General features: G+C 40.3%; 1 protein-coding gene across 4 annotated transcripts in view; it reads left to right on the plus strand.

The window, feature by feature from the left end:
• The window catches only part of galnt1 (UDP-N-acetyl-alpha-D-galactosamine:polypeptide N-acetylgalactosaminyltransferase 1), a 235,325-nt gene that overhangs the window by 158,668 nt on the left and 48,944 nt on the right, over positions 1-27,713 (plus strand). For all 4 annotated transcript variants that reach the window (XM_041248207.1, XM_041248209.1, XM_041248208.1 and 1 more), the window contains one exon: positions 21,689-21,896. In XM_041248207.1, the coding sequence (XP_041104141.1) occupies positions 21,689-21,896 (208 nt within the window). The remainder of the gene's footprint in view (positions 1-21,688; positions 21,897-27,713) is intronic.

A 27,713-nucleotide genomic window follows, 5' to 3' on the forward strand; every position in this document is an offset into this window, starting at 1 on the left:
TGACACCTCCCCTATGTGCTTTAATATTTAAATATACATATATGGTTTTAGTCCTTAACAAATGTAATATTTCTGATAACATTATATTTACAATTCTATTTATTAGATTTCTCAAATATCAAAATAACTGTAAACAAAATAGAAAAGAAATATAAGGCTAAAATATAAAAATGTGCTTTCTAGATTCAGAATAAGGAGAGGTTAACCAATCAAATAACCAAGTCAATAAACCAACATTACAAGTTCAACTATACGTAGGTTTAAGGATCTCAAATCAGTCATAAATGCTTACTTTAGTACTCATAAAAGGCACAAAGAAACTGAACATAAAAATGAAGTTTATTAAGGCTAACAAAAGTAAGAATATAAAAGTAATCATGATATTAGAAATCATGATATTAGAATTATAAGCAGAGACACAAGTAGGAATAAAACATTTAAACAAACACTTGCATGAGCATACAGGCTTCAGTATGGTTACATACATGAACAAGCAGGCTTCAGTGTGGTTACATGAACACGCAGGCAGTGTTCTCGCCCAATTGGACTTGTATTTTTTGTATTGTGCATGAAAAATTGGCTTTGGGCTGGTGCCTATTTTTTGGGCTAATTTTGGGCATTTGTGTGGGTATTACATTTGGATATATTTTGAATTATTTTAAAATATCTATTAGATCTTTAAGCAAAATACAAAGCTATACAATACACAACCCTTAGTGTTTTCATCACTATTGCTAAACACTAACAACTGGGCTACAAACATAGCACTGTCTAAAAAGCATAGTCTGGTAACAGACGTTATTGCAAATGAGAATTTGTTCTCAAGGGTTTTACTTGATTAAAAAAAAGGAATGATTGATTTGCATCAGTTTTATTCCACGATTAAAAATAAAAGGGTAAAATTGAGTGCCCTCCTCGTCACATAAGATACGCAAACAGCATTAATTGGTACACTTTAAAATTCGAAGTTCCACAAACTCATCGGAGTGCTATCAATCAATAACAAACAAACGTAGGCCTACCATTTTACTTTACATATTACAAATACATCTGTGTACAATAATAAAAATAGTATTTATATTAGTTTATCTCCAGTTAGTCTTTATCACCTGGATGGATATTGCCAAACTCATTGACCTGATATGTAGGGGTGATTTCTATAGTTTTTGGCATCTTTAAATAGCCTGTTGAGTAGTAAAAACGCACTGGATACTGAAGTAAACTGCAGCTATGTTTCGGCATGAATGTGACACTGACAGTGTGCCTCGTTCACCAGATACAGTTTTATTGAACAAGTAGGATTGCTAAATTTAAAGCAAAATTGCCTGTGTCGATGACTATATATGAGAAATGTACTGATTTATTTACCTCCCAAGCAACCAAAAAAAGCCTTGCATGGTTTTTGCAAGTGTAAAAATTAAAATTCTCCGATCGCATAGAAAATCCATGTTTTTCTGCGTTATTCCGCAGCAAACGGATTCCTAGGATCCCTGATAACTAAGCACATTAAACGCAAAACGTTGTAATTGAAAATAGTGTAGTTGTTATTTCAAACTTGTAGAGAAAATCAATGCTAAAAGGGTTCCGACAGCATAGTTGTTGTTTTCAAATACACAATATCATCAGTTTAGTTAAGGCCTTCTCTTGATTCAGCTGTTCATCAGAGAAGCATCGTTTGTCATTAATCTTAGTAGAGTTTTGCGCTGTATTAAACATTTTTACTTCTGGTTTGCATGTAGACATTTCTTATCCAAACAAATAGTATTTTACTTGACTCTTAAAGTCTTTGAAACATGGTACTTAATTTTGTAGATGTGCTCGTTGTTGAAAAACTAAGTTGCACTTGGTATTCCCCGTAGTTGCAGGATGTAGCGTTGAGGAGTCTTATTCAGGATGAAGATATGTACGCCCCTTGAATGGGTCCCCATTACAAGCAAAGGCTCTGTGGCTATTTCATTGTGAGAGGAGTCTGGATCCAAGCAAGAGAATTAGTTCATCCCTGTTTTGCTTTAAATATAGCGCCAAAAGAGGAGTTTACTTTGGTGATCCAATCTCTTCCTGGTAAAACAGGAAGTTAATCCCTGACCGAAATCAGTCCTGGCTTACAGAGTTTGAATGACACTTCTTTACACAAGCAATATGTGTCATCAACACAAGCAGTGTCCCACCTCCATGGAGAGAATTCATTAAAACAGTAATCTTTATAGACTAAGACTTCATTTTGATGTAACTTTAGTTATATTGATCATAGAAGAATACCAATTCCAGTTTCATTCTGTTAAACACTTTAAAATAATGTAAGAATTATTTTCACTTTTAAATTTCATTAAAACACAATAAACATTTCAGTTCTATTGGGAAAACATACTTAAACATTTCTTAAACTTATGCCTGCAAGATTTAGTTATAGACTATCTAATCAGTTAGATTGTTACTCATTTGCCAAACTGCGTTTAAACATAGTGTTAGTCATTTCATGAGAAAGAGTCATGGCACCTCACATCTGCCAGGTGTTGCCCTTCCTAATATAGGAAAAACAAATGGTATTGTCTTCCAGACAGTCCTTCTTAATTACAAGATAATAATCAACTTTATTTGTTTAAACAAGACTGTAAAGATCGGCACAGCAGGTAATCTAAACCAGTCCCCAATTTAAATCGTTACGACCCTGTTACCAATATCGGATCATTTTGAAGTAGATCAACCAATAATGTTTTGGGGAAGGAAGGTTGGGGAAAGACAAGCTTAATTAGAATCGCAGCATCTCAAGTCTCAGATGAAGAATATAAATGTCATTTTAACAAATATGAATTTCTCTCACAGATGCCCAGTCTTTTTGCTTTTCAGGATGTCTGATGATGGATAAGCTCATCATGAAAGTGGTATGTGATTGTCAGCTAATCACTCTGAGCTCCAGTCTCCAGTGAAAATGTGTGAATGATACATTGCACCTCTCCTGGTTGAGCAGTTTTACATAATTGAGTCTATTCCAAAAGCCAGAGCCAGCACTTTATTCTGCTCTACTGGGCTTTGGTTTGATAAACACGTGGAACGCCCTTGTGCTCCAGGCCCTTGTTGAGGTGTGTCTGCTCACTAACAGTGGGGGATTTCATCATCCTCGTTCTCATCATCATTGTGCCTTTTCCACAGTGACGTAGTATAGGTAATACAATAAAAGAGCTACACAGTGAAGTCAGCATTGTGTCTGCACTGGCACTCTGGTGTAGTGTTGCATTGTGTCTGTTCATTTGCAGTGCAAAAGTCGTCTTTTAAGGTTCTGCATTATGTCTGGGCTGTTCCTGGAACCAGGCTCGGAGCCATGTAGCACAATAACAAGCTGTTTTACTGCTAGGTTCAGGAAAATAGCTACCAGTCATTATAATACTGCTAAATACTGACACTGGGGGTGTTGTTTCTATTATTGCCACAAACACTTTGCTTTTGATTTGATTCTGTATCTGTTTCAAAAGACTATTGCTGGTGCTTTTGCAGCACTGGAGACCAAATTCCTCATTATTTATCTATTTACAACAAGTACAGCAAACTTTGTCTCATACAAGATTTGTATTGTGCCTTGCAATGAATTAAAGCCTTTGTAAGAAAGTAAAGTTTAAAAAATCATCAGAAACGCATTTCGTAAAATTATAAGTTGCAGTATAAACAAGTGAAAAATAATAATACCAAAATCATTTCCAAGTGTGCTCCTTTGCATTGCTTGCTTCACGCTGCTGCCAGGTTGACACTTCCCATTGAAATCAACAATTTCTGTAATTTTTTAAGAACTTTTAGCAAGGTCAGAGGAGCAAAGGGTCCGAGTTGGTCCTCGAGATTAGCGTAAGCTAGTACCTTGGCTTTCCCTAGAGGGCCCACCTATAGCTTCAAAACCCATCTCATTATTGGAATGGAGTAAAATTACCAGAAATGCTTAGATGCAATGCGTAAATCTAAAAAAGCTATTATGTTGGGGTTTTTTGTGTTGATTTTTATCTAGTTGGCCAGCATCTGGTTTGTCAGACTGCTGCTATTTGAGGGCTGCACTATAAAGATTGTGACAGGGGTGCAGAGAGGTTAATGAGAACTGTGGTGTGATCAGAGAGCGGAGGCTCATAATGGGTAAGTGCAGGAATGATAAGAGACAAAAGCCAAAAATCAGGCTTGATCAATAAAAACTAGAGTTAGTAGAGACTGCCTACGTGATTTCTGTCCTCATCACAGCTGCCTGCACAGTGTTGTGTTGCCTTTTAAAGGTGTAATAAGTCATCCAGTGATATTTAGTTAGTTTACTGTTACCTGTAAGAATTACTTACCCTCTTGTCCTTTAGTTTCCTTTAAGCTTTACATAGTAATACTCAACGTTTCAGATAAGCTGCGTAGTGGGTGTATTACGCATTGAAAAAATATGAATTACGCAAGAACACACAGCAATTTTGCTGTACATCATAAGTTCTCATGTTATCAAGCTTCATGTATTTCATTGGTTCCCAACATCTCAGTGGTTAATTGTAAATATACTTAATAGAATCCCAGAAACATGTGATCAGTAAGTTCAGGTTCCCTTTCAAGTACGAAATGTAACCATTACCGAATGGGTATTTACCTCCTAAAGACCCGAAACCTGAATAAGATATAACAAAGCTGCTCAGCCAAACCTGTGACGCAGTCTTGTCTGTCCCGAGGGTATAAAGGGGTGAGCCTAGCTCAGTAACCATAGCTACACTGATAAATGAGGCACACAGGCTCGACCAAGTTTGACTCCCTAGAATTGCCAGGTGTTGCGGCTGATTCAGTATAGTTATTGCTAACGACTGATTGCAGTTTCGTAATATCCTATTAATTGGAATCAACAGTTTAGTACATCTACCCCTAAGTTGGTTATGATCGGGGATATATCAGAATGAACGGCATAACGGTGTCTGTATAGCAAGGTACTCCTGTACTAAAAGTGCTGGATGCGAGTGAGAGGTTAAGAAAACCTACATTCACTCTCCAGGGACTCTCATTATTAAAAGAAAACATACTTGTCAAAGCAGATCAGCTGTTTGGAACTACAAGGTTCTGTGGATGAAAAAATATAGCAGGAGAGCTAATCGGGTTAATGCGGTTGGTACTGTAAAAGGGGAGATTATATACTGCCAGAAGTGCCAAGATGAACATCAGATGGCAAACAAAACTGTGGGGTCTTCTCACTCTTCTAGATTCTGTTTCAAGATATGTCCCTCTTCTTGAGGTACAGTTCACACAAGCACACCGAAGCCTGCCATTTTCTTAGAGCAACGAAATATAGGCTACAAACGTGATTTATATTTTCCAACCAGTAAGTAACCTATCCTTCTCAGACGAGTTAACAGTGCAATTTAATATATGTAATTTAATAACACAATACTTAAATGACCTAATTATTGGATACTTAAACATAGAGGTGTTCTTTTTAATATTACTATTGGCTTAAATAAATGTTTCTAAATGCAGAAGTTATGCTAGGAAATTATACCGTTAAGACGCATCTCATTCTCCGCCTGGTCTGAGGCATGTGTTAATTGTGTTACCAGTAAGGGTCAATTAACGGCACAATCGAGATTTATGAATCAGACGAATAATATGCTAATGAGAAAATTGGTCTCTAAGGGCATGTTAATTTAACATTGCGATCAGTGGTGTTTTTTGAAGATAAATGCTGTTTATTCATCACCTGATAATACTGTCATGTTAAACACTATTACTGGTACGGTAAAGGAGAAGGTAAGTTTTATGCACATGGGCCAGTGTCTAAATTGAAGAGTAAATTACTCAATGACTCAAAACCTTATCTGGAGAGCAGGTAGTACTGTAGTAATATTGATGCATGGTACATATAAGTGTATACATTGTGTGGCTGGTATTGGGTTAACTCCCCCATGAAACCTGCTTGCCACTACACCACTCAGTGAGACAAACAGGCATGCTTTTGCTACATCTGCCAGCAATAGGAGGTTATATATGACAGTCAGGATTTACTTTTGAAAGCAAAATAAAAATGTTAAAATGAGAAAGCTTACTTTTAGGCACAGGTAACAATCTGTGTCAGGTGAATAATGTGCACATTACTAATTTAGCTTTTTAAAAAAAAAAAAAAAAAAAAAAAGGGACTGGTGTATGTGGATGTATATGTGTATGCATGTATGTATATGCATATATGTATTTGGGTGTATTAGCATACAGTTGTAGTCAAAAGTTTACATACCCCAATGGAAATTTATAATTTCTAGAAATTTTTCGAAAACAAATAATTAAAGGAAAAATATTTTGTAGCAAGTTTGCTTTTGTAGATGTGGAAAAAAAAGTTACAAGAAATTGGAGTATGTAAATTTTTGACTAAAACTGTAGTTCTATATAGAGCACATGCTCTGTTTTCCCAGTTATTTATGTAGTCGTTTACTTTTTTCCTTTTACTTTGTTTTGGGTCCTTTTTTTTTCTTTTTGCTTACATAATAATATAACCTTGCAATGATATTCAAAACTCTGTAAAAAGGTTCCCTGTGGAGTGGGTGGGTGGGTTCGGTAGGAGGGGTGGATGGGTTTTGTTCTGTTTGTCTCGTAATAAAAAAGAAAAGATGAATGAAGTTGGGGAATACTGGGGTTATAACCAATTTAGATAATCCCAGTGAAGGGTTTAGATAGCTGTTCCTTTAAAATTTAAATAAACAACAAAGAATGTATTAGGTTATCAAGAGCAGTTTTGTATGGATATATAGAACAGCATCATTAATGTATAATATCTGTGCTGTATTCTTGTTTTGGTGTTTCTGTCATCACGTCCTGATGACTTTAAAACTCACAGGTTTAAAGCAACTCTGTGGCCCCGATAGCGCTCTCAAGAATGTCTTCTCATACAGCTGGAATTGTGTAACAATGAACCTGTATCCAGCAACGCCTGAGTGGATGTAACAAACACATCAGTAAGATATACCACTTGGAACAAATGTGGTCTTTTTTACATCCACCAGGGATGTTGCAAGTGGACAGGATAATGGTTATAATGGTCAAATGACTGAGCCGAATGAAACAGAAAAAAAGGGCGTGTCTCATAGCCCCATCCACTACAGAGATAACACGGACATAACAAAGGAAGTAGCTGCTTCCGCATCCAGCGCTCAAAGAATATCACAGGCATTTGCAGAGCTTTTTGAGATGTTATAGTAATAAAATAATGACTTGGATCACATTATTGAGGAGTTTGGTAATGAAACGAGTGATCAGGATAGGATTTATCAGTATGCATGTCTCTGTGCTAGCTTCTTCAGTGCCAGTGAAGCAGAACTAACAGTTGAATTCCCTTGGTTTGAAAGGAAAGCGAGGTGATAAAAGGGATTCAGGTGCTGCTTTGTGTATACAACTGCATGTGTTTGAAGTCACACAGATAACCCAGAAAGCATTTGAAGCACTGTATCATTTCAGTACAAGCTCCTGTTTGAAAGCTACATAAAACTACGTAACAAACATGTTAAGTAGATTTCAACAGTGCCATTATGTAAAGTCATGAGAATAACATTACCTTTGAACATTACATTAAAGTCAAATAAGCATATCTTTGTTTTTGTTTTTTTCACTCTGTTGGTGAAACTGAATTATTTGAATGCGTATTGCTTTAGGTAGGACTGTGCGGCTCTTGAACAGGGTGGAATGCTTACCCCTGGAGTGGAAGTGGATACTGTGTCAATCCCAGCTGTATGAAGTCACAAGTTGCACAACTCCAGCCAGCAATATTGGACTGTACATTACTCACTAACCTGCTCTTGTGAATGAAAACTGGAATTATATAGGCCTACTTTCGTGAGGATAATAATAATGATGAAAATACATATTAATTACAGAACTACAAATAGTAATAGTGATAATAATAGTAGTAATAGTCTTTATAATAGGTAAATTTTTTTGTTTTTGGGGTTTTTCTTTTTAGGTCTGTGTGTATTCCTGTAACCAATCTTGCATGGAGTTTAATTAATCAGTGAGGGAAATGGAATGAAATTGAAATTCGAAAAAGCGTTTGTTAGGGGAATATTAATAACAACCTAGGGAATTGTTTGAGCTGTACCACTGCAATAATTGGAAACACCAAGCTTTGTCAATTATTACTGATGTTCGAAGCTTGTGTTTCTACAGCCAGGCAGTCACTACTGTCTATATATTTAAGTGCAACATGGTTTTGGGACACCAAAGTTTTAATTTGCTATTATAAACAACTCCTGTGCTGTGGAGTCAGCCGTTGATCAAAGGGCTGTGTGTTGATTTAATAATGTGTGCTGATTTAATGAGAGCACCAGGGTTCATCTGACTATCTACTGTACTGTGTGTAAACCACTAAGTTATGTACTGCATAACCCATGCCTACAACAGCTGGCTGTTGTAACCAGTGGTTGTCCAAATGTTGTCCTGGGCGCCACACGACCGGCCCCGGTGTGCCACCCAAACGACCCCCACCCTGGGGTGGGGGCATGGCGTACGATACTGTAGCCGTTAATAGCGGGTTGTAGTGTACTTACGCAAACCTTTTTTTTTTGGTTTGTGACACATTTGCTTTGGGCAGTCGTGCTGTGACAGATCCTAAACTGACTAGTGATGTATCTTTTCACACATGCCACAAAACTGCTTTAAAGGTCGAACTGCCAATTTGATTGGTCTGGTGTTGAGATGCAGGTCCAGCATGCATTATTTTTAAGGTCTTGCAGGGTTGCTATGATCATTTAAGGTTTGCCATTTTGTTTTGTTTTTTTCATGTCGGTTCTCATTTTTTTTGTTAAAGTGAATCTGGGCAGTGTTTTTTTCAGTAGTGGTGCCAGCTGTTCTGCTCTGGTATAGTGTATGATTGGTTCAAATGCTTTCAGCACTATATAACCCTATATGATAAGCTCTGCATGCAACACACTATGGAGAGAGTGCCAATGCTAATGTGAACCTCTGTTTATATAACAGATTTGATTACTCTGTTATTCAGGCTAAATTAAAGCCAGTAAGCTGGATGATTTTAATGTATAAGGCTGCCAGTTGGATTGGTCCGATTTGTCTCTATGCAAAGCAAAATAGAGCAGGAATTGTGCCCGGAATTGTAGCACCTTTGTTGTCACTTCTAGCTAGCTGGCTGTTGGATCCCTCACACTAGAAATGTGTCACTGCTTGTGTTTGTTAGATAGAGATGATGTCTCAAAGAAGCACATCTGAAGCACAGCTACATTACTTTCACAGTGTTGTATTTCTAAACCTGGCCTGAGTATTTCTGAACCTGTTTTTTTTTTTTTTTTTTTTTTTTTTTAACTTAAGTGCAGGCATGCCAAAATAAAAGCAAATAAAATGCTGTTTCCAGTTTGCAGAGTGCTGCTTTAGCAAGTAACGTGGCTAATCAGGGCTGGTCATGCAGTCAGTTTATTTAATTGTTGAGGTCTTATTCTGAACTTTGCATTTAGTGTTTGTGAATTCACAGATGCTTTCAGTAATAGGGAGGGACTTGTACTGACCACAGCCAGGTACTGTGTAATATGGAAGCCAGTACTGTCAAAGCTCCCATTCTAAATTCTGTCAGTTGACCTCCTTTCCACACTTACAGGCCCTTCCCTGCCACGCAGTCCAAAGCTAAACAATGGCCCTTTTTATGACTTCATGCCTCCTCCACACTGTTTTTCTTGGATGTTTTCACCGACAGCATTACTTCACTGAGGTGTCTTTCCAGTTTCTTTCTGCTATGCGCACAATTGCGATATGCTATCTTTATGGACTAGCAATATCAGTATCAAGGTTTCTAAAATAGTCTTGTCTGTGCTGGCTGTTTCTTTTCTCCACAACAAGGGGGCAGGCCTTGCCTTTACTAGGTGAAACTCAAGGGACCCATGAATTCACAGTTTCGCATTTCTATGGCACAGTAGATTGCAAGAACCATGGTAATTGCGCAATTTACATTAATATTCAGTGCAATAGAAGAAGAGCATTATTTTTACATTTCATAATTAAACAAAAGAGGTGTGATAAATGTAATGATTTTGAAATTTCAATAAACATACTGCGCTCACAATTGATTGAAAAATTTATGAAAAGTACATTGACTGTACAAATTGTTTAATTATATTAAATGAGATGGCTGCAAACATGACTCCAAGTAAAACTGAGTCAAATACAATTCGAACAACAATACCACAGTATCAGCCCAAAAAACGAGTAAGAAAAACACTGAATACAGCTTCCTCAGTTTTTTTTTTTTTTAAGACACTACATACGTCTGGATTTTGTCCTTAGTTAAAAGCAGCAAGTAGTTTTATTTTCATTAAGGGATCTTCTAACTGATATCGTGCGTTTGTCAGGGGGGTGGGGTGAGTGTAAAAACTCTATTGCTAATTTGCTGTTTTCTTTTTTGTATTTAAAAATATGAGCATTATTTATTCTAGTTAAAAAACACACTAGTGGCCGATTTTGTGTACTGAGTCCAATCACCAGCCTGGCGTCTTGTGTCGATGCTTAATTTGCATGTTCTAATTAACTCTGTGATACCGATCGCTAGACTGAGCGTCCAGATATGACCTACAACTCATATAAGAAATAGTAATAAACCAGACAATCTTGTGTGCACCAGTTTCAGTGAGGTCCATGACATGTTTGACAAACCAGTGGAACCCTTAACCAGACAGTGGTGTGGCTGATTGAATACCACTACCTAAATACCACTCCCCATAATTGCATCCCTCTTCTGTGAATCGGTGGCTTAGTAGAGATCTCTGTTATTGTATTAGAGGTGAAAGTAACAAAAAGTAAATAATATAATGCCAACTCATCTATTAACAAAAAAAATCATCTATTAACAACAAAACGGCATACCTTAAATTGAAATTCAGTTTACCCTAGGTGTGGAAGTTCTTTGTTTGAACTGTGTACAAAAAAAATAGCTTCCTGTAAATTGAAATTCAATTTATGCTATGGTGCGCAAGATCTTTATTTGAGCTGTGTACTTTTACTCTACAGTTTATTTAAATACATTTTATTTAAACTGTGCAAGCACAAAGTGGCCTCGCCCACTTCCATCGAGGAAATCGGGGCTTACTCGGGCTGTCTGCCGACATGTTCAGTCAATCACAGCTAACTTTAGTTGAAACCCAAAACTGACACTTAACAGATGAGTTCTGGATTGGGGCTCCAAGCTTTACAGAAGGACCAGCCTGAATTTAGTTACTTATTCCCAATTCGAGGGCTGAAGCTAGTTACTTATTCCTGATTAGAGACTGAAGTTAGTTACTTCTTGCCACAGTTACGTATTGAATGTTAGCTCATATTCTAAGGGGGAAATAACATAGAACGCCAGAGCCAATGCGACACTCACTTCAGAGTCCCCAGCGAAGAGTGGCATACTTCTTGCAGCCAGGTTGTGAACCTGCACTGTAGGACTCCTAGCACAAGGTTGACGTCTTCTTCTTTGTACCTCCGTACCAGAGAGGGCGCAACCTTAGAGTAGGTGCTCGGTACTGACTCTATATTGACGCGATACATAACGCGAACTGTGCCTAGTCTCTCGGTACCGACGGTATACCTCGGTACCAGGGCTGTTAGATGAGTATTAACGTCCTGTACCGACGTCTCGTTGAAAAAGCAAAACATAACAAAAAAACAAAGAAAAATAGACGTTGCAGTGCAGACATGGTGATGTAGACGTTGCGATACCAACGGTACTAATGGTCGGTACTAATGAGCCGTTTTCGGTACCGGTAGTGTTCATACCAAGCTTGCTTGCTTTTGGTACCAATTGTACTAGATATTATGTACCCAGACTAGTGTTTTACTAGTCTGTAGATACAAAGTCATGTGCCTTTTTTTTTTTTTGTGCTCAGCCTATTACACAGGCAATAAGCACTATGTTTCACAGTTGTGGTGACTGTGGTGCCAAGCTACCAGCCGCTGATGGCCATGAGAGTTGTGTGCGCTGCTTAGGCCAGGAACACTCAGAGCTAGCGCTGGAGGACCTTGCCTTTTGCTCAGTGTGCTGTTTTCAGCAAGCTATCCCTACGGACCAGGCTTATGCGCCAGTTGAGTGATCGCTCCATCACTGCTGCGCAACTACCTCCTGCGGAGACTGGTAGCAGTAAGGGGCACGCTAGGGAGCACAGATGGCTGTCAGAGTCCATCAGGCCAGGCGACTGGTTCACGACAGTGGACTTACAGGATGCCTACTTCCACATTCCCATAAAAACAGGGCACCAGAAGTACCTTCGGTTTGCCTTTCAAGGAAAAGGCTATGAGCTTCATGTACTGCCAGTTGGCCTGTCCCTGGCGCCATACGAAGTGCATGGACGCTGCTCTGGCCACTCTGAGATTCGAGGGTGTCAAAGTTCAAAACTACCTGGATGACTGGCTCATTTGTGTGGAGTTGCCAGGTCAGGCACGACAACACATGCAACGCGCCACCGATCACCTCTTCAGACTAGGTCTGAAAGTGAATCATGTGAAAAGGCAGTTGGAGCCAACCCAAGTAGCAGGCTACTTGGGTCTGAGTCTTGTCTCTCGGTCCATGAAAGCTGATCTTTGTCGGATGACAGGGTGACAAGCATGTCGGCCTGTCTAGACCTATTCCGGTTGGGCAGAGCTTTACCTGTGGTGACATTCCAGAAACTTCTGGGCTTGATGGCAGCAGCTTTTCAATCCCTTCCCCTGGGCCTTCTACATATGAGGCCCCTACAGGTTTGGTTCAGCAAGATGGTCCCTCACCCAATGCTGAACCACAACCACTTAATGACAGTGTCCAGATACTGTCTCCAGACTCTCTCTTGGTGGAAACAACCAACCCACCTGGGAGGGGACACAAGAAGAGAAGTGATCACCACTGACGCCTCCAACCACAGTTGGGACAGAGTGTGGAACGGTCGGGGTGCACAAGGGGTGTAGCATCCTCCTTGGTGGGGCCGACACATAAATCTTCTGGAACTGCAAGCGGTGTTTCTAACCCTTCAGTTCTTTCTGGAGGAGATAACGTGCTTGTCTGGATGGACAACATGACAGTGGCAGCTTACATCAACCACCAAGGTGGTACGAGGTTGCCCAGCCTCAACAGGGTTGTCACTAGGCTTCTGCTGTGGGCACACACCCACCTCCTCTCACTCCGAACGATTCATCTACCTGGAGTGGTAAACACCACTGTGGACCTCCTTTTGCGGCAAGTTCCGGAAGGTGAAGATTGGAGACTCCATCCCGAGGTAATGAGCCTCATGTGAGCAGTTCGGGACAGCGGAGATTGATCTGTTTGCCTCCCGGGAGTTGACTCATTGCACCCTGTGGTTCTCCATAAAGAGAGATGAAGGGTGTCTAGGGATCGATCCACTGGCTCACCAGTGGCCACCATGACCACTGTATGCGTTCCCGTCATTAGCACTGCTACCGCTGTGTCTAGAGAAGATCAGACAGGACAGGGCCATGGTCCTCCTAGTAGCACCTCACTTGCCCAAGAGCCTGGTTTGCCTCGCTGATACAGCTTCTGTGCGGACAACCATGGGAATTGCCCAGTCGCCGCGACCTGCTCAGGTAGATGCAGGGCAGTCTGTGGCACCAGGACCCATCAAGCCTGCAGCTCTGGGTTTGGCCCCTGAGCGGCTGCATTTGAGCATTCTCGGGATGTCTAATAGGGTGACTGACACCCTACAGAATGCTAGGGCTGCCTCAACTCGTTCCCACTATGGTTACATGTGGGGCGTTTTTCAGACGTGCTGTCTGTCGCAGGGTGAAGATCCCACGACATGTCCGATGACGGTAATCTTGCAGTTCTTGCAAGACCTGTTGGATGAAGGGAAGAGCCTTTCTACTTTAAAAGTAGAAGAACTGGCAGCTATTTCTGCTTTTCATAGTAAGATTGACTCAGTCTCCCCAGGGGCACATTTCCTGGCGGGACAGTTTCTGAAAGGGGCTAGGAGGCTTTGTCCCCAGAGAAGGGATGTTGTTCCTCACTGGCAGTTGAATGTCGTGATGAATGCACTCATGAAAAATGATGATGAAACCGCCTTTTGAGCCCACGCAGTCCGCAGAGCTCAAATTCTTGTCTTACAATTCTTGTCTTTTTTTTGGTAGCTGTCACTTCCGCAAAGCGAGTAAGTGAGTTCCAGGCCCTATCCGTGGCTAAAGCTTGTTTGTTTTTTGGGAGGTGACACGAGTGATACTCCGGACCAACCCTATGTTTTTACCAAAGACAATTTTGATTTTTCATGTCAATCAGTTGGTGGAGTTGGAGGCCTTTCACTCTCCCCCCTTTCTAATCTGACAGAGACAGGATGCTCCACACACCGTGCCAGGTGAGGGCACTGGCATACTATGTGGAGAGGACAAAAAGTTGGCGCCAATCGGAGCAACTGTTTGTTTGCTACGGCTCTCAGTCCCAAGGGCAGGCTCTGTCCAAAAAGCGCCTATCTTGGTGGCTGACGGAGACCCGTGAAGATGGTGTATCAACTTTCCAAATTGCCCCCGCCGGAGAAGATAACTGGCTATTCCATTAAGGGGCAGGCCACTTCTTGGGCGATGTTCAGGGCACATCTGTCGCAGACATATGCAATGCAGTGGTATGGGTGACTCCCCATACGTTCACAGGGTTTTACAGGATGAACATCGTGGATCCGCTGTATCCTGGATTTGGATCACGGGTGCTCAGGGCTGCTGATAAACAAACATTACAAAAGGCCGTTTTTAAGTACAGTGGAACGTCGCCTATCCAACCGTCACATAACTGCCCTGATCTATTCACCGCCTCGCTAAATAAATACATATTAAAATTAGGCTACGAGAATCATGGTATTGGCAGCAAATGCATCTTCCACGATGGAAACAGAAAGAAAGCGTTATAGCAATCAGCCTTTTGGTGCGTTCCCCTTTAAGAGAGACAGGCTGTGTGCGTGTGTCAGTCAGCTGTGTGTAGCCGTGACGTTTCAATACACCAGCTGAGAAAGCTTTGTGTTTTACTGTTTTTTGTGAAATATGTTTATATGATGGAGAGCACGGTTGCAGATATTGGCAGCATGTTGTTGTAGCTTTTAAATGAATTTGAACAAAACAAAGCAAGCTTCATAAACTCAATGCTTACCGGCCATTTGTTTAAAATAGCCGAAGCAATATTTAAACCGAGCTGTTGGCAATATCAAGACAGAGCGCAAAGTACCGTGACAGAGATATTAAGAAAGCAGAACCAGGGAGGCAGGGACTTCCAGAGTTAAGAAAGAAGCCATCAGTTGCAGGTTACTGTACATTTACCGTTTGTTTTGTATTTTTTTTTAAAAGCTTTGCGTGGAGATGGCTTACAGTAGACCGCATAGCAACACTATGTATTGTAGCCTAATTAATCTGTTTTATAAAGTGCCAGCGCAGCTTTTCTTCAGTTCAGATACCGTATCAAAAGGTAGAGATGAAAACGGAAGTTAGACTGAGAAGTTGTTTACAGTTTGAACAACACCGGTACTGTATTTACTGTAGAAATACTGCATGAATCACTAGTATAGGGAATTGGGGGATTTGCTATAGGAGCGTTATATCCAAGGCAAATTATAATCGAGAGCTTTATAGCGAGGGAGCAATGTAGTTAGCAAAGTTTTTGTCTGTCTCCGTCTGGTTTGCTGCTGCATATCCAGTTTATATCCTGCCCATCACATTTTGTTTTCATCAAATTGAATTTCAGAAAGTTAAAAAAAAGTGATGGTTGGAGCATCTTTTCTTTTGCAGTGTGTTTTGTAATTAATTTTCTAACAGTGATGTGAACCAATCTCATGGCAGACGGAGACTATTAACCGGTGGTGTAAAGATATTAGGGAAATAGTTAAATAGTTATAAAATAGTTAAAAATAGTTTTTGCTACTGTGATGAGGTTTTAACTAATCACAGGCCAGAATTTCCAAGCACTGAATCAGTGGCAGCTGCAGGATTTAATTCTTGGCTGGGCCCCAAATTTTCATGGGCGTGCCGTTTATGACTCAATGACATAAACGTAATGACGTAATTACCAATATGCGTACAGAGGACACTCTATACTTTGAGAAATAGCAGCATATTCTCCAAGAACACACGCTCTACCAAACCATTTTGACAGTCGGACATCTGATTTACCACCAGCAGGCATAGCAGCACAAATTCCCTAACGTTAGCGAGCTACAAGTCACTACCACACATAAAGAAAATGAATTTCTGATAAAAGCTCTCAAACGTGTATTTGACTTCCCAAAGTGAGCTTAAATTTAAAGCTCTCATACAGTGACAAAAAATGATAGTCAATACTTCCCTTTGAGCTTTAGAAAAGTGTCAGTTATATGGGAACAAAAACAAAACAGGAATAGAGGCATGAGTTGAGCATAACATACATCTCAGCTGCATCAGTCAACTGATTTTCTTTTTACAAAATTTGTCTGGACTAATGAGTAAGACGCATATATAGCTCTGGTTTACTGCAAAGTTGGCTAAACGTTCTGTATTATATTTCTTAGCAGACATCCTTATCCAGGGGAACTTACAATTGTTACAAGATATCACATTATTTTGTACATACAATTACCCGTTTATACAGTATAAATAACTAAACAGCAGCTGCGCAAGCCAATTGCTTGCATGCCTTGCAAGGAAAGAAAAGTTCCTGTATGTTTGCTGTCGACGCACTTAATTTCAATACTATACTATCGAAGACGCAAGATCTCATAACTCAGCTGTCCAATCACCAATCTTTTTTTCATAACCTTGACAGCAGATTACAGTCTGATTACAGTTTGGCATGAAATGTTTTTAATTGTCAATCGCTCCATAACTGGGTGGGCCCATGAGCAGAATAGGTGGTCCCAGGCCTTTCAGGCCCAAGCATGGCGGCGCCCCTGCACTGATATATGTGCGCGCACACACACACACACACACACATACACAGTGGTTTGCAGAAGTATTCACCCCCTGCAAAGTTTTCACATTTTGTTGGCACCTGAACGTACTCCACGACTCAAATTAGACATGTAGAATCTACACAAACTACTCCACATTGATAAAGTTAAAAAATGCATATAGAATATAAATAAGTAAGATTTACAGAGAAAAACAGATTAATCTCAGTTGCGTAACTATTCAACCCCTTTGCTACTGCAGCCCTAAATCAGCTCAGGTGCAAACAATTTGTTTGAAAGGTCTACCTTGTGGTTTAACTTGTAGATAATTTCCCTCAGGTATATAAAGACTTTCAAGCTGCAACTCACATAGCAACCATGAAGACCAAGGAGCTTTCGAAGCAAGTCAGGGATCCCATGGTAGAGAGGCACATAGCAGGAGAAGGGTACAAGAAAATTGCAAAGGTGCTGATTATCCCTCTAGGCACAGTGAAGTGGAAGGTGCATCATATCACCCAGACACTACCCAGATCAGGTCGCCCTCCCAAACTGAGCAGCCTGTAAAACGGGAAACTGGTTCGAGATGTCACTCTGAAGCCAACAGTGACCTTGAGAGATCTGCAGAGTTCTGTGTCTGAGATGAGTCAGTGTTCACACATCAACAATAAGCCGGTCCCTACACAAAGCTGGACTGTATGGAAAGGTGGCAAGAAAGAAGCCATTACTCAAAAAGCCTCATCTTAAAGCATGTATGGAGTTTGTGAAAAAGCACATAGATGATACTGCAGATATGTGGAAAAAGGTTTTGTGGTTAGACGAGACAAAAAATGAACTTTTCGGTCTAAATTCCAAGCTTTACGTCTGGCACAAACCCAACGCTGCACATCACCCAGTCAACACCATCCCAACTGGCAAGCATGGTAGTGGTGCCATGATCATGTTATGGGGATGCTCCTCTTCAGCAGGGACTGTGTAGCTTGTCAGGATAGAGGGGAGAATGAATGGTGCCAAGTACAGGCAAATCCTTGAGGAAAACCTGTTTGAGTCAGCCAGAGGAAGAAAATTCACATTTCAGCAGGACAATGAACTGAAGCACAAAGCCAAAGCCACACTGGAGTGGTTGAACAAAAAGAGAATTAATGTTCTTGAGTGGCCCAGTCAAAGTCCTGACTTGAATCCAATTGAAAATTTATGGTGAGACTTGAAAATTGCAGTCCATCAATAATCCCAAACAAACTTATCAGAACTGGAGCAATTTTCCTGTGAAGAATGGACCGATATTTCATCATCCTACTGATGACTGAGGTCTAGTAGAGACCTATCCAAAAACACTCATATCAGTAATTGTTGCAAAAGGTGCTTCTACCAAGTACCGACTTAAGGGCTGAATATTTATGCAACCAGTAAATTTCATTTTATACATTTTCTTTACAGGTTTTGCTGACATTTAACCTCCTCCTCATATAAGTGTTCAGTTTAACCACTACAGCTTTGAATAAAAAAAAAGTTTGTTTAAAAAACTGCATAAATTATTTGTAATTTAACAAAATGACATTATTGGTAGGGAATGAATACCACTGGGTATATACAGTGCCGAGAAAGTTTGTGAACCCCAGAGTAACATTCAAGAATCTGCAGGCCAGTCCAGCCTTGGCTAATGTGAGTGTCAGAAAAAGACTGAACAAGAATGGGGTTCATGGAAGGATAGCAAAGAGGAAACCACTGCTCTCTAAAAAGAATATTGCTGCCCATCTAAAGTTTGCCAAAGAGCACATAGATGATCCACAAGACTTCTGGAACAATGTTCTCTGGACAGACGAGTGAAAGGTAGAAGAAGAAATTCTGCGTTTTAGAAGTCCGGACCTAAACCCCATCGAAATGTTGTGGCAAGACCTTGTTTGGCAGGGGTGGTATGCTGGTGATGGGGTTCAAAACCCTAAAACCAGGCCCCTAAAACGAGCACCTTAGCTACGCCACTGATATATATATACAGTTGAATATTTGTAACTACATCATAAAACCATTAAAACAATATCAAACTGCCAGTTGTGAGCAATAAATACATCTGGTATACTTGCAGACAAAATAGTTTTAAAAACACTGTTTTGTTCACTCATTTTATAAAGAAGCTAATACACAATGTTGTTATAATGGAGGACTATATTTTGCAGAACTTTCATTGGCTCTGGTGCTCCCGAGTGTCAGCCTTTTACACCGATATGTCCCCCTGGCTGTGTCATGCTATCATCATAAAGATAACAGGAAATCGTAGAGGTAGTATGAACTAAGGAAGGTGCTATGTTTCTCTGTTTATATCTTATTTTGGTTCCTGTGAAAGTCTCCTTTGCAATGTCCCTGTTCCAGTTAATGCCTGCATTAATCACCCGATGCCCTGGTGCATGTGCTTTACTGTGTGTACTGTGCTGTGAAGGACTGTGAGTGTTTGTTTCACACTGATGTCATGTTCAGTAAAATGGCAGCATGGAAAACATGCATCTAGTGTGATTTCTGTGAGACTCTTTTTATCACATGCTCTGGTCTTGAGGAATCAAGTTGTCTCGCTTTCAGACAAATTACAATGCAATTTTAGCGAAATAAATACTATCATAGGTTAATGTATCACGATAAAAGATAAGTCATGTCCAGATGTATAGTTGTGAGCACAGGAAAAGGAAACTTGTGACCAATTGTCTCCTCTTCACCCAGTGTTACCTTATTTTCCAAGCTTAAAAACAGGCTAGCTTTAAGAAATATAGTAGAAATGACTGTAAACGTAGCCAGTGTTGAAAAATAGATTGAAATTAAGAGTGTTTGGCTAGGCCCTGTACACAGCATTGGGCGATAGTACATTAGTTTTACTTCGAAGTTACCATCAAAGTGATCAGCAACAGCTCTGCCGAAATTAAGATGAATCCCTGCAAAACAAATTTCTTTAGGCCCCTGCTTAGCTTATTGAAAAGCAGTGCCTCCTGCCCCCCCCCCCCCCCCATTTGGGATCAGTTATAAAAGGAACTGAGAGCAGTGCTCAATCCGGAGGATTATGTCACTACCAAGAAATTGAAAGAATTAAGGCTCTGTTTGATTCAGTATTAATAACACTCTTTATTCCACAGCTCAGTGAATCTAATGCCACAGTGTAAAAACTACATCTAAATGTATAACCGTAGATCTGTGGGCCCTTGCAAGCCTCATTTCCATACTAATTTATCAGCACTCCTTGGCTGTAAAACGTGTTCAACATTATGCTCAGAGTTACTGTAAGTCCACAGTATAATTGCCCGCTGGCTCTGCCAGTAACACACTACAGTTTGGAGTGCTGAGTTGAGCCCTATGAGTGTGGTTGAAATCCAACTGGAAAACTACCAGCCCTGGTCCTTTACCTTTCTCCAGGTAATGTTATTTGCTTGGGTTCAGTGCATGAAGAGGAATGGCCTGTTTGCATCCGTGCCAACAAGTCATAATGTACATGTCACATCTAACTCACTCGGGGGTTAACAAAGTACAAATGTGATTGTAGAGTGTTGCATACAAATAATTGTTCCAGTTGTGTAATGGAGAAAATTTATACGGGTAGTAGATAAAGAACTAACACGTGCTATATATATATATATATATATATATATATATATATATATATATATATATATATAAAACTGTTAAAAATGGCTTCACAAGTATGTTCTAGGAATTAATAAAAGTTAATAAAGTTTTGTCTCAAAGACCTATATATTGAAGGTACCTTTGCTTCATTTGAACATCTTTAAACAACATTTAAAAACTGGGAGGCCTTGAGTTTCCAGATGAAGTGTGAGAATCCATTTTCCATAGAATGCACTCCTCATCAATTTGCCCCAGACATGGGCTAATCCAGTGAAAAATTGTGCATGGTCTACATCTGTCGAAGGTCAGATTGGCTTCATTCTGGTTGTCTGTTTTTTTAGACACTCTTAAAGTACCCATCAATCCGTCACTGTGTTGTGCCCAGTGATGTTTTTAACAAAGTCACGATCTGACACCATGACCTTAGCCATGAAATGGAAGCAAGCTGCTCCCCTCTCACATACAGTGGGTTTGGGATCTTCAATATTTACTGAAATTGGAAAAAATCAAATACTGCCTGAGGGGATCCAGGGAAAAGTTATTCGAGACATGGCAACCTCTTCTTCTGTCTCTTCATGCTGTCCAATCCCATAATCTTACAATCTCCTGTCATTGAAAAGCGTGACCCTCTTTCTGTCTCTCCTTTTTTTAGTTTCTCTTGAAGCTTGTTTTTTTTTTTACCTGTTATCGATTTGTATTGTTATATATAAATGTAAATTCAATAAAAATAAATATTTAAATAGTGCACTAGACAAAGGGTTATGGTACTGAAAAGGTTCAGTAAATTTGACCTCCGTCAATTAACTTTTTTTTGTATTGGATACATTGGTTTTGTAGATTTTGTTATTCTATTTTTTCTGAAAACTGAAAAATCAATAAACAGAGTTAGAAAATAAAGTTCTAATTATTGTTTAGTGTAATCTGCTGTATGCTTCAACACTGTGTTTCCAGCTCATAGGATAGTGCAGGTACTGTGATAAACTTTGAATACAGACCAAAAAAGATTACATTGTACAAATAAACTGTATTTACCTTTTAAAGGGCAGTTACATAATTCAAGAATTTCTGATGCAGAAATCAGAGCCATGACACAATTGGTACAATTTGTAAATCCTTTCACAGGGGACTAATAAAATGGCTGGGGCATGGGCACAGATAAGGTTAAAAGACGATGCAAGTTTATATTCCCACACAGCTTTCGTACAGCCGGTGAGATTGACCTGTGCTGGATGTTCTCTGTGTTCTGCTGTGTGCAGATTTCCTGAAGCGGCCCCTGGAGCAGTACGTGAGGAAGCTGGAGGTGCCGGTGCGGGTGGTGCGGATGGAGCAGCGGTCAGGGTTGATCCGGGCCCGGCTCAAGGGGGCCTCCCTCTCCACCGGCCAGGTCATCACCTTCCTGGACGCTCACTGCGAGTGCACCATGGGCTGGCTGGAGCCACTGCTCGCCAGGATCAAACTGGACAGGTATGGGGGACACCTGAGCTGTGTTTCCATTAAGGACACCGATTACCACTAACCTACTGTAATATTATGTCTATGACCAATATGCTTTACATTAGTTAAGAGTGCGCAGTTCAGCCTGCAGTTTTCCAGCTTCCTGTAATGGTATTTCATTTTAATATTGATTTTAATGCTCTGTGAGTCACACAGTCAGGTTTTTCCATTTGTTTATTTATCATGTATAACAAGAATAATAGCATACTTGCAAACTGTTAGACTGGTTAGAAGGCCGCTTTAACGTAGAACATTACAACTCATTAAACTTGGTGTTTTACATTTCGTCTGTTCGTACATCCGTATGTCACACTTACATTTTTCCCTCTGTCTGAAGAACCGCTTATCCAGTTGTCATGAAACATGTTATTTATTAGCTACTTGTCCTCACGCTTTGCTGTATAAGTAAATCTCTGGGTAATAAGGCTGGGGCATCAAGTTCAGGAACACTGTCCCTCTTTAGCAAGCACCCTGGGATCTATTACACACAGAGAGCAGATGGTGCTTTGTTATTACACCTCTTCTTGAAGGAAGCCTGGTCTAACCGCACAGCTTTCCCACGCCTTGTGGTGTTGCTGTGAGATGGAACGTGTCCATGCCCTCCCAGAACAGGATTCAAACCCAGGACTCTGGCTCCGGGACAGCAGGACTGCTTACTCGGCCAGCAGACAACTTCAATTTCAAAGTTTGTGGGTGTCAATTAGAATCCATCCTAGGAATAACCAGCACTCAAGCCTCCCCAGAGCTCTGCTCACAAATCCCAATGATCTCCACTCTGCACTGCAGTGTCCCCAAAAAGGATAGCATTATTTTAAAACCACTATTAGCAACAAAAAAAACAAGCCTTGTCTTTACTTCCTGGAGATCCCAGTTAAATTATGGAATAAGACTATTTTTACCTCAGTCAATGTCAGATAATCCAGATTGACAAGCATTAATGTTTTTTGAAAAAGTGTAGATAGGGATAGAGATATATTAGAGTGCCTTTTTACAAAACAACCCATAATTTATTGATCATTTTATCTTTTTACATGTCACAGAGGCATTTTCACCTTGGAATGTTTTGTTTTTGTTCAATAAAGCACCTTTGTCTATTTCTTTTACAGTTTTTATACTGTTTTTTTTTTTTTTCATGAATAATACATACAAACATAAAACATAATATTACCTGTGTGTTTGAATTAACTGCCCCAGAGGCACAAATACAGCAGTAGTTAGGTTCTCTTAATATCTGAGTTAAGCTGTAACACAATTACATTTATATCAATACCTGTTTATTGATATTCCAGATCAGCACTCAAAGCAGTTAGATTTGTTTAATGTATTAATATACAGTCTTTACTGTTTCTCAAAGTCCTTTGTTTAAAAATATGTATTACCCATTACAGTTGACCTCAATACACTAAACAAATAAAGCTGTTTTGAGTGCTGATCTGGAATATCAATAAACAGCTATTGATATAAATAAACATGTATATACAAACCAGTTAACATGGAATCTCTTTGCCATTAACATTCTTTGTGGCAACATGACACCACACAATAAACAAAACATCACAAAGGCTCCCACTGACAGCTGCCTGTTGCTGCAACAGACTCTTGTCAAATAACCGCCACTGTGTATGCCCAGTAGTTATTCCTCAAGTTCCAACATCACACAGACTGTGGTAAAGTACAGGTCAACTGTAATGGGTAATATCTGTTTTTAAACAAAGGAATTTGAGAAACAGTAATAAATCTGTGTGATATCAGTAGCTCTGTGCATGATGACATGTGTAGCTTGTTCTTGTTCACATTTTTCACAGTGTTTCCATGGCAGCTGTTCCATAGCTGTTTTGTTTGTGGTTGTGTCACCACAGTCAAATAATATAAGTCATAGATGGTAAGACACATATTTTCTGTGCGCTAAAAAATAGGCTTGAATGGATCTATTCCAAAACTACTCAATTTAAAATTCAGCTTTATTGCCAGTTGGATTTTAATATTCATTCATGTGATTCGTTATATATTCACTCCTTTACTCGAGTGTGAGAGAATTGTGCGCTGGTAGAGCTTGATCTCTCCACAGAAATCATTGAGCTCTCCACAGAAATCAGGTGAGAGTCATTGGTGTTGATTGGGCAAATTTACCAATCCAAGTGAAGAAACAGCTGTTTTGATTTGAGATGATTAGTACTTTTCTTACTGTGGAGAACATCAGTCCACACAAACCCAAAGAGCTGTTCCGTTTCAAGTACGAAATGTAACTATTACCTAATGGATGTTTACCTCATAAATATCCAGATACCTTAATATTCTATACCAAAGCTGCTCAGCCAAGCCTGTGACACAGTCATGCCCGCCCCGAGGGTATAAAGGACTGCGCGGGCAGAACTCAGTGCCATTTTTCTTTTGAGATCTGACCTGACAGGAGGAGCCTGGTATTCAGATAAGTACTTACTTACTTTATAATTTATGCAATATTTTATTTACGCTGTAATAGTTTAAAAAAAAAAATGAATTAATTGTATATTATGCACTACAGCCTGCTGTTTGTTACATCACCTGGCGACCTTGAGCCCTATGTAAACTCAGCAGCTTGAGTTGCTCCTTCCCAGGGATCAAGCAACATAAGTCTGCTGACTTGTGCTGTCCTCACAGGCTGCTTAGCTCCGGATGGAGTTAAATTAAGAATCTCCTTTTAAGTTGCAAGGTGTTTATTTTCTGAATGGTAATTTGTGTTATTACTGTTTTCTGTGGATAAATATTTTTCTCTTGTATTTTTTTTTATTTTTTACAGAAATCCGCACAGCGCTGCTCAGCACAGCTGCTCACATGTCGGTTCACCTGCACTGGACCGAGAGGCACACTTAGGACTGAGATTGCTTGTAGTCAGTCTCTCTCCCGTTTTGGCGACTGCTTTGCATTACCGTTACGAGGGCTGTTAGTAACTCTAACAAGCAAGCTTCTCTCAGTCTCGTATAGTTACTGACTGTGGTTTTGCCAGTATTTTGTACAGGTGGGTGCCCCTGTGCAGTGCTAACTGCGAACTGATAGACCTGTCCCGAGGTCACCCACCTGCTCCGTTCCCTGACCATACCGTACCAAACTGGGACCGAGGTTACCGCACCGACCCTGTGCTAAAGTCACCGAACCGGTACCAATTTATTACTGTACATCATCATGCCTGGGTTTTGTCCCTGCGAGACATGCAAGGCCTGTCTGCCTGTTGAGGACAAGCATGGCAGATACTCTTCCTGCCTGGGGCAAGAGCACTCCAAAGTGGCACTGACTAACCGCAGTTTCAGTGATCAATAGGGCCACTGCAGTCTTGTGCCCTGGCCTACAGGAGGTGAGACAAGGCAGTCCATGTACAATGACAAGCCTACCATCTCTCCCGTGCCATCTAACCCCAAACCCACCCACCCCCCCGCTTGGATTTTCTTTTTCCTGGGGTCACCTGCTCCTGCTGTTTCCTGGTCTATGGGTGCACAGTGCAGAGAAGCTGGGCCTGGCCCAATTTCCTCCGGTAGAGGCTTCAATTACCGCATTGGTACTGGTGCCTAATTTAGCGCTCCTGTCCAAGGGTGCTATCTGTCCCAACAAACAATGCCGGGTCTCCTGAGGTAATCCTCAAGCGTACCTATTCAGCCAGCGAGTTCAAGACTGCCAATGAGCTGGCCAACTTGACCCCTCCACTGCTCATTCCACCAGGGGCATGGCAACTTCATGGGCTTTAGTCCAGGGTGCATCTGTCAAAGACATATGTAATGCAGCGGTGTGGGCTACTCCCCATACCGTCACTAGGTTTTACATACTACCCTACAACACAGGCATAGAGGTGAGTTTTTCCTTTAGTTTTTTAACCCTAGCTACTTGTATGGTAACGCACAAGGCAGCCTCTCGGCTTAGCTGTGCATTAGTCCTTTATACCCTCTGGGACGGGCATGACTGAGTCACAGGCTTGGCTGAGCAGCTTTGGTATAGAATATTCAGGTTTCGAGGTCTTCAGGAGGTAAATACCCATTCAGTAATGGTGACATTTCTATTTCAGGGAACATTCCTTCACTTGTTTCACCTGGATTGGTAAATTACAGTCAACACTAGTAACCTGATTTCCGCAGGGAGCTCAATCTGAATAATCATCTTCTTTTTGTTCGTAAATACACTTTGAAGCCATGCGAGTGTGATTCTGCGTGTGTCTGGAGAAATCACAGCAGTGTGATCCACAGTGCGTCCCTGTGCTCTCAGCTAGTTTGGTTTCTAATGCATCAGGTAATTGAACCTCATGGCTAAATTGAGTCTAGCCTGTTGGGCACTGTGCCTGGAACAGCGAGACTGGCAGGGTAAAATCGATCGCAAGTCAACAACTAATTTGCTACCATTTATTTCTGTTTGTTACCAACTGACATTTCGGACTGAACTCGGCGCCAAGAAAATCATTATTCGTTTCCCTGAGTGAAAACCTTTGTGTCCAGTGGTGCTATTATTTATAAAGGACATATTTATATTTTTATCCAAAAAACTTCAAACACTGTCATATAATTAAAGGTGAAGAGTCAATGGGGAAGTTACTTTTTGGCTGATGCTTGTTCTTCAGCGTTCTTTGGGTAATATGACTGTGCTTATCTTCACTGTGAAAATAGCACCCCTTATGAGAATACATAGAAGCCAGCTATGGTTAATGTAATGTACAAAAAGGTAGGGTAAAAAGGTAAGGTGGGAGTGGAAAATAAAAAGTAAAAAACTAGTTTTAGTAGTAGCAGAAATATCGGTGGTGGTAGTAAAAGGGAGAGAAGTAAGGGATTGTGGCAGTGGTTTGCAGATGTGATGTGATACGTAACAGAAGACAGACAACAAAGTTCACGGTCCAAACAGATCTTTTATTTGTAATCTGTGGTGTTTGCAACCATAAATAATTATCCCAGCACTGTTATAATCAATGGGTTACAGTCCCGAAATAATAAACACAGTATAAACAATCACAAAGACACACACACGATCACAAGTCCACAGTGAGTGTTAACGTGCTTGTGGTGAAATACGGTTTATTCTTGCATAGTTGTAAAGTCTGGGTTAGTGCTGGCCTTAATCAACAGCTCCTGGTATGTTTTAGCTGTCTAATAAACAAACAAGTATATAATTAGACACGACAAAACAAACTGACGCTAAACACTCATGGTATGTTTTGGTTCTCCTTTTAACGGTTCGTTGGCAACCATAACAAAGGAACAGATCGCCTAGCCATGTCCCCTTTTATACCGTCAGCCACGCCCCCTTGGTTAGCGAATGCAACAGTTTCTCTTCCAATCCACGGTTGCCACATCAATTCCCTTCTGGGGCGATGACTTGGTGTACCATAGCTCCGCCCCATTTCTAGATGGCCGACTTCCACCATTCCCTGGAGTTAATTGTCAGACCATCCAGTCCGGGGCACTCTGTTTCCTATACCCAGCGTTCCTCACAGGTCAGGAGGGAGATTTATAACCAAGGTTCATTCTATATCTGTCACAGGGATAAACAACAATATGTGTTGAATCGGTAAAAATAATTCACTGTGAGTGCTGTCAGGTACAAGAAACTGACTCAACACTGAGTTGTTTATGACACTTAAAACATTCCTTTCTAATTGATATCTGTTCAATTGATTGTTAATTTGAGTTTGGTTTTTGCTCTTTTGTTACACTTCAAAAACTTAATGTTTCTCATCTTAACACGTTCAAAACGTAATAAATACATGGAATAATATTTCTTGTTTTATAGTATTCTGCTTGATTCTTTTTATCACTATTTTAAGAAATCTATTAA

Source organism: Polyodon spathula, chromosome 4 (assembly GCF_017654505.1).
Source record: "Polyodon spathula isolate WHYD16114869_AA chromosome 4, ASM1765450v1, whole genome shotgun sequence".
In the NCBI taxonomy this organism is placed as follows: domain Eukaryota; kingdom Metazoa; phylum Chordata; class Actinopteri; order Acipenseriformes; family Polyodontidae; genus Polyodon; species Polyodon spathula.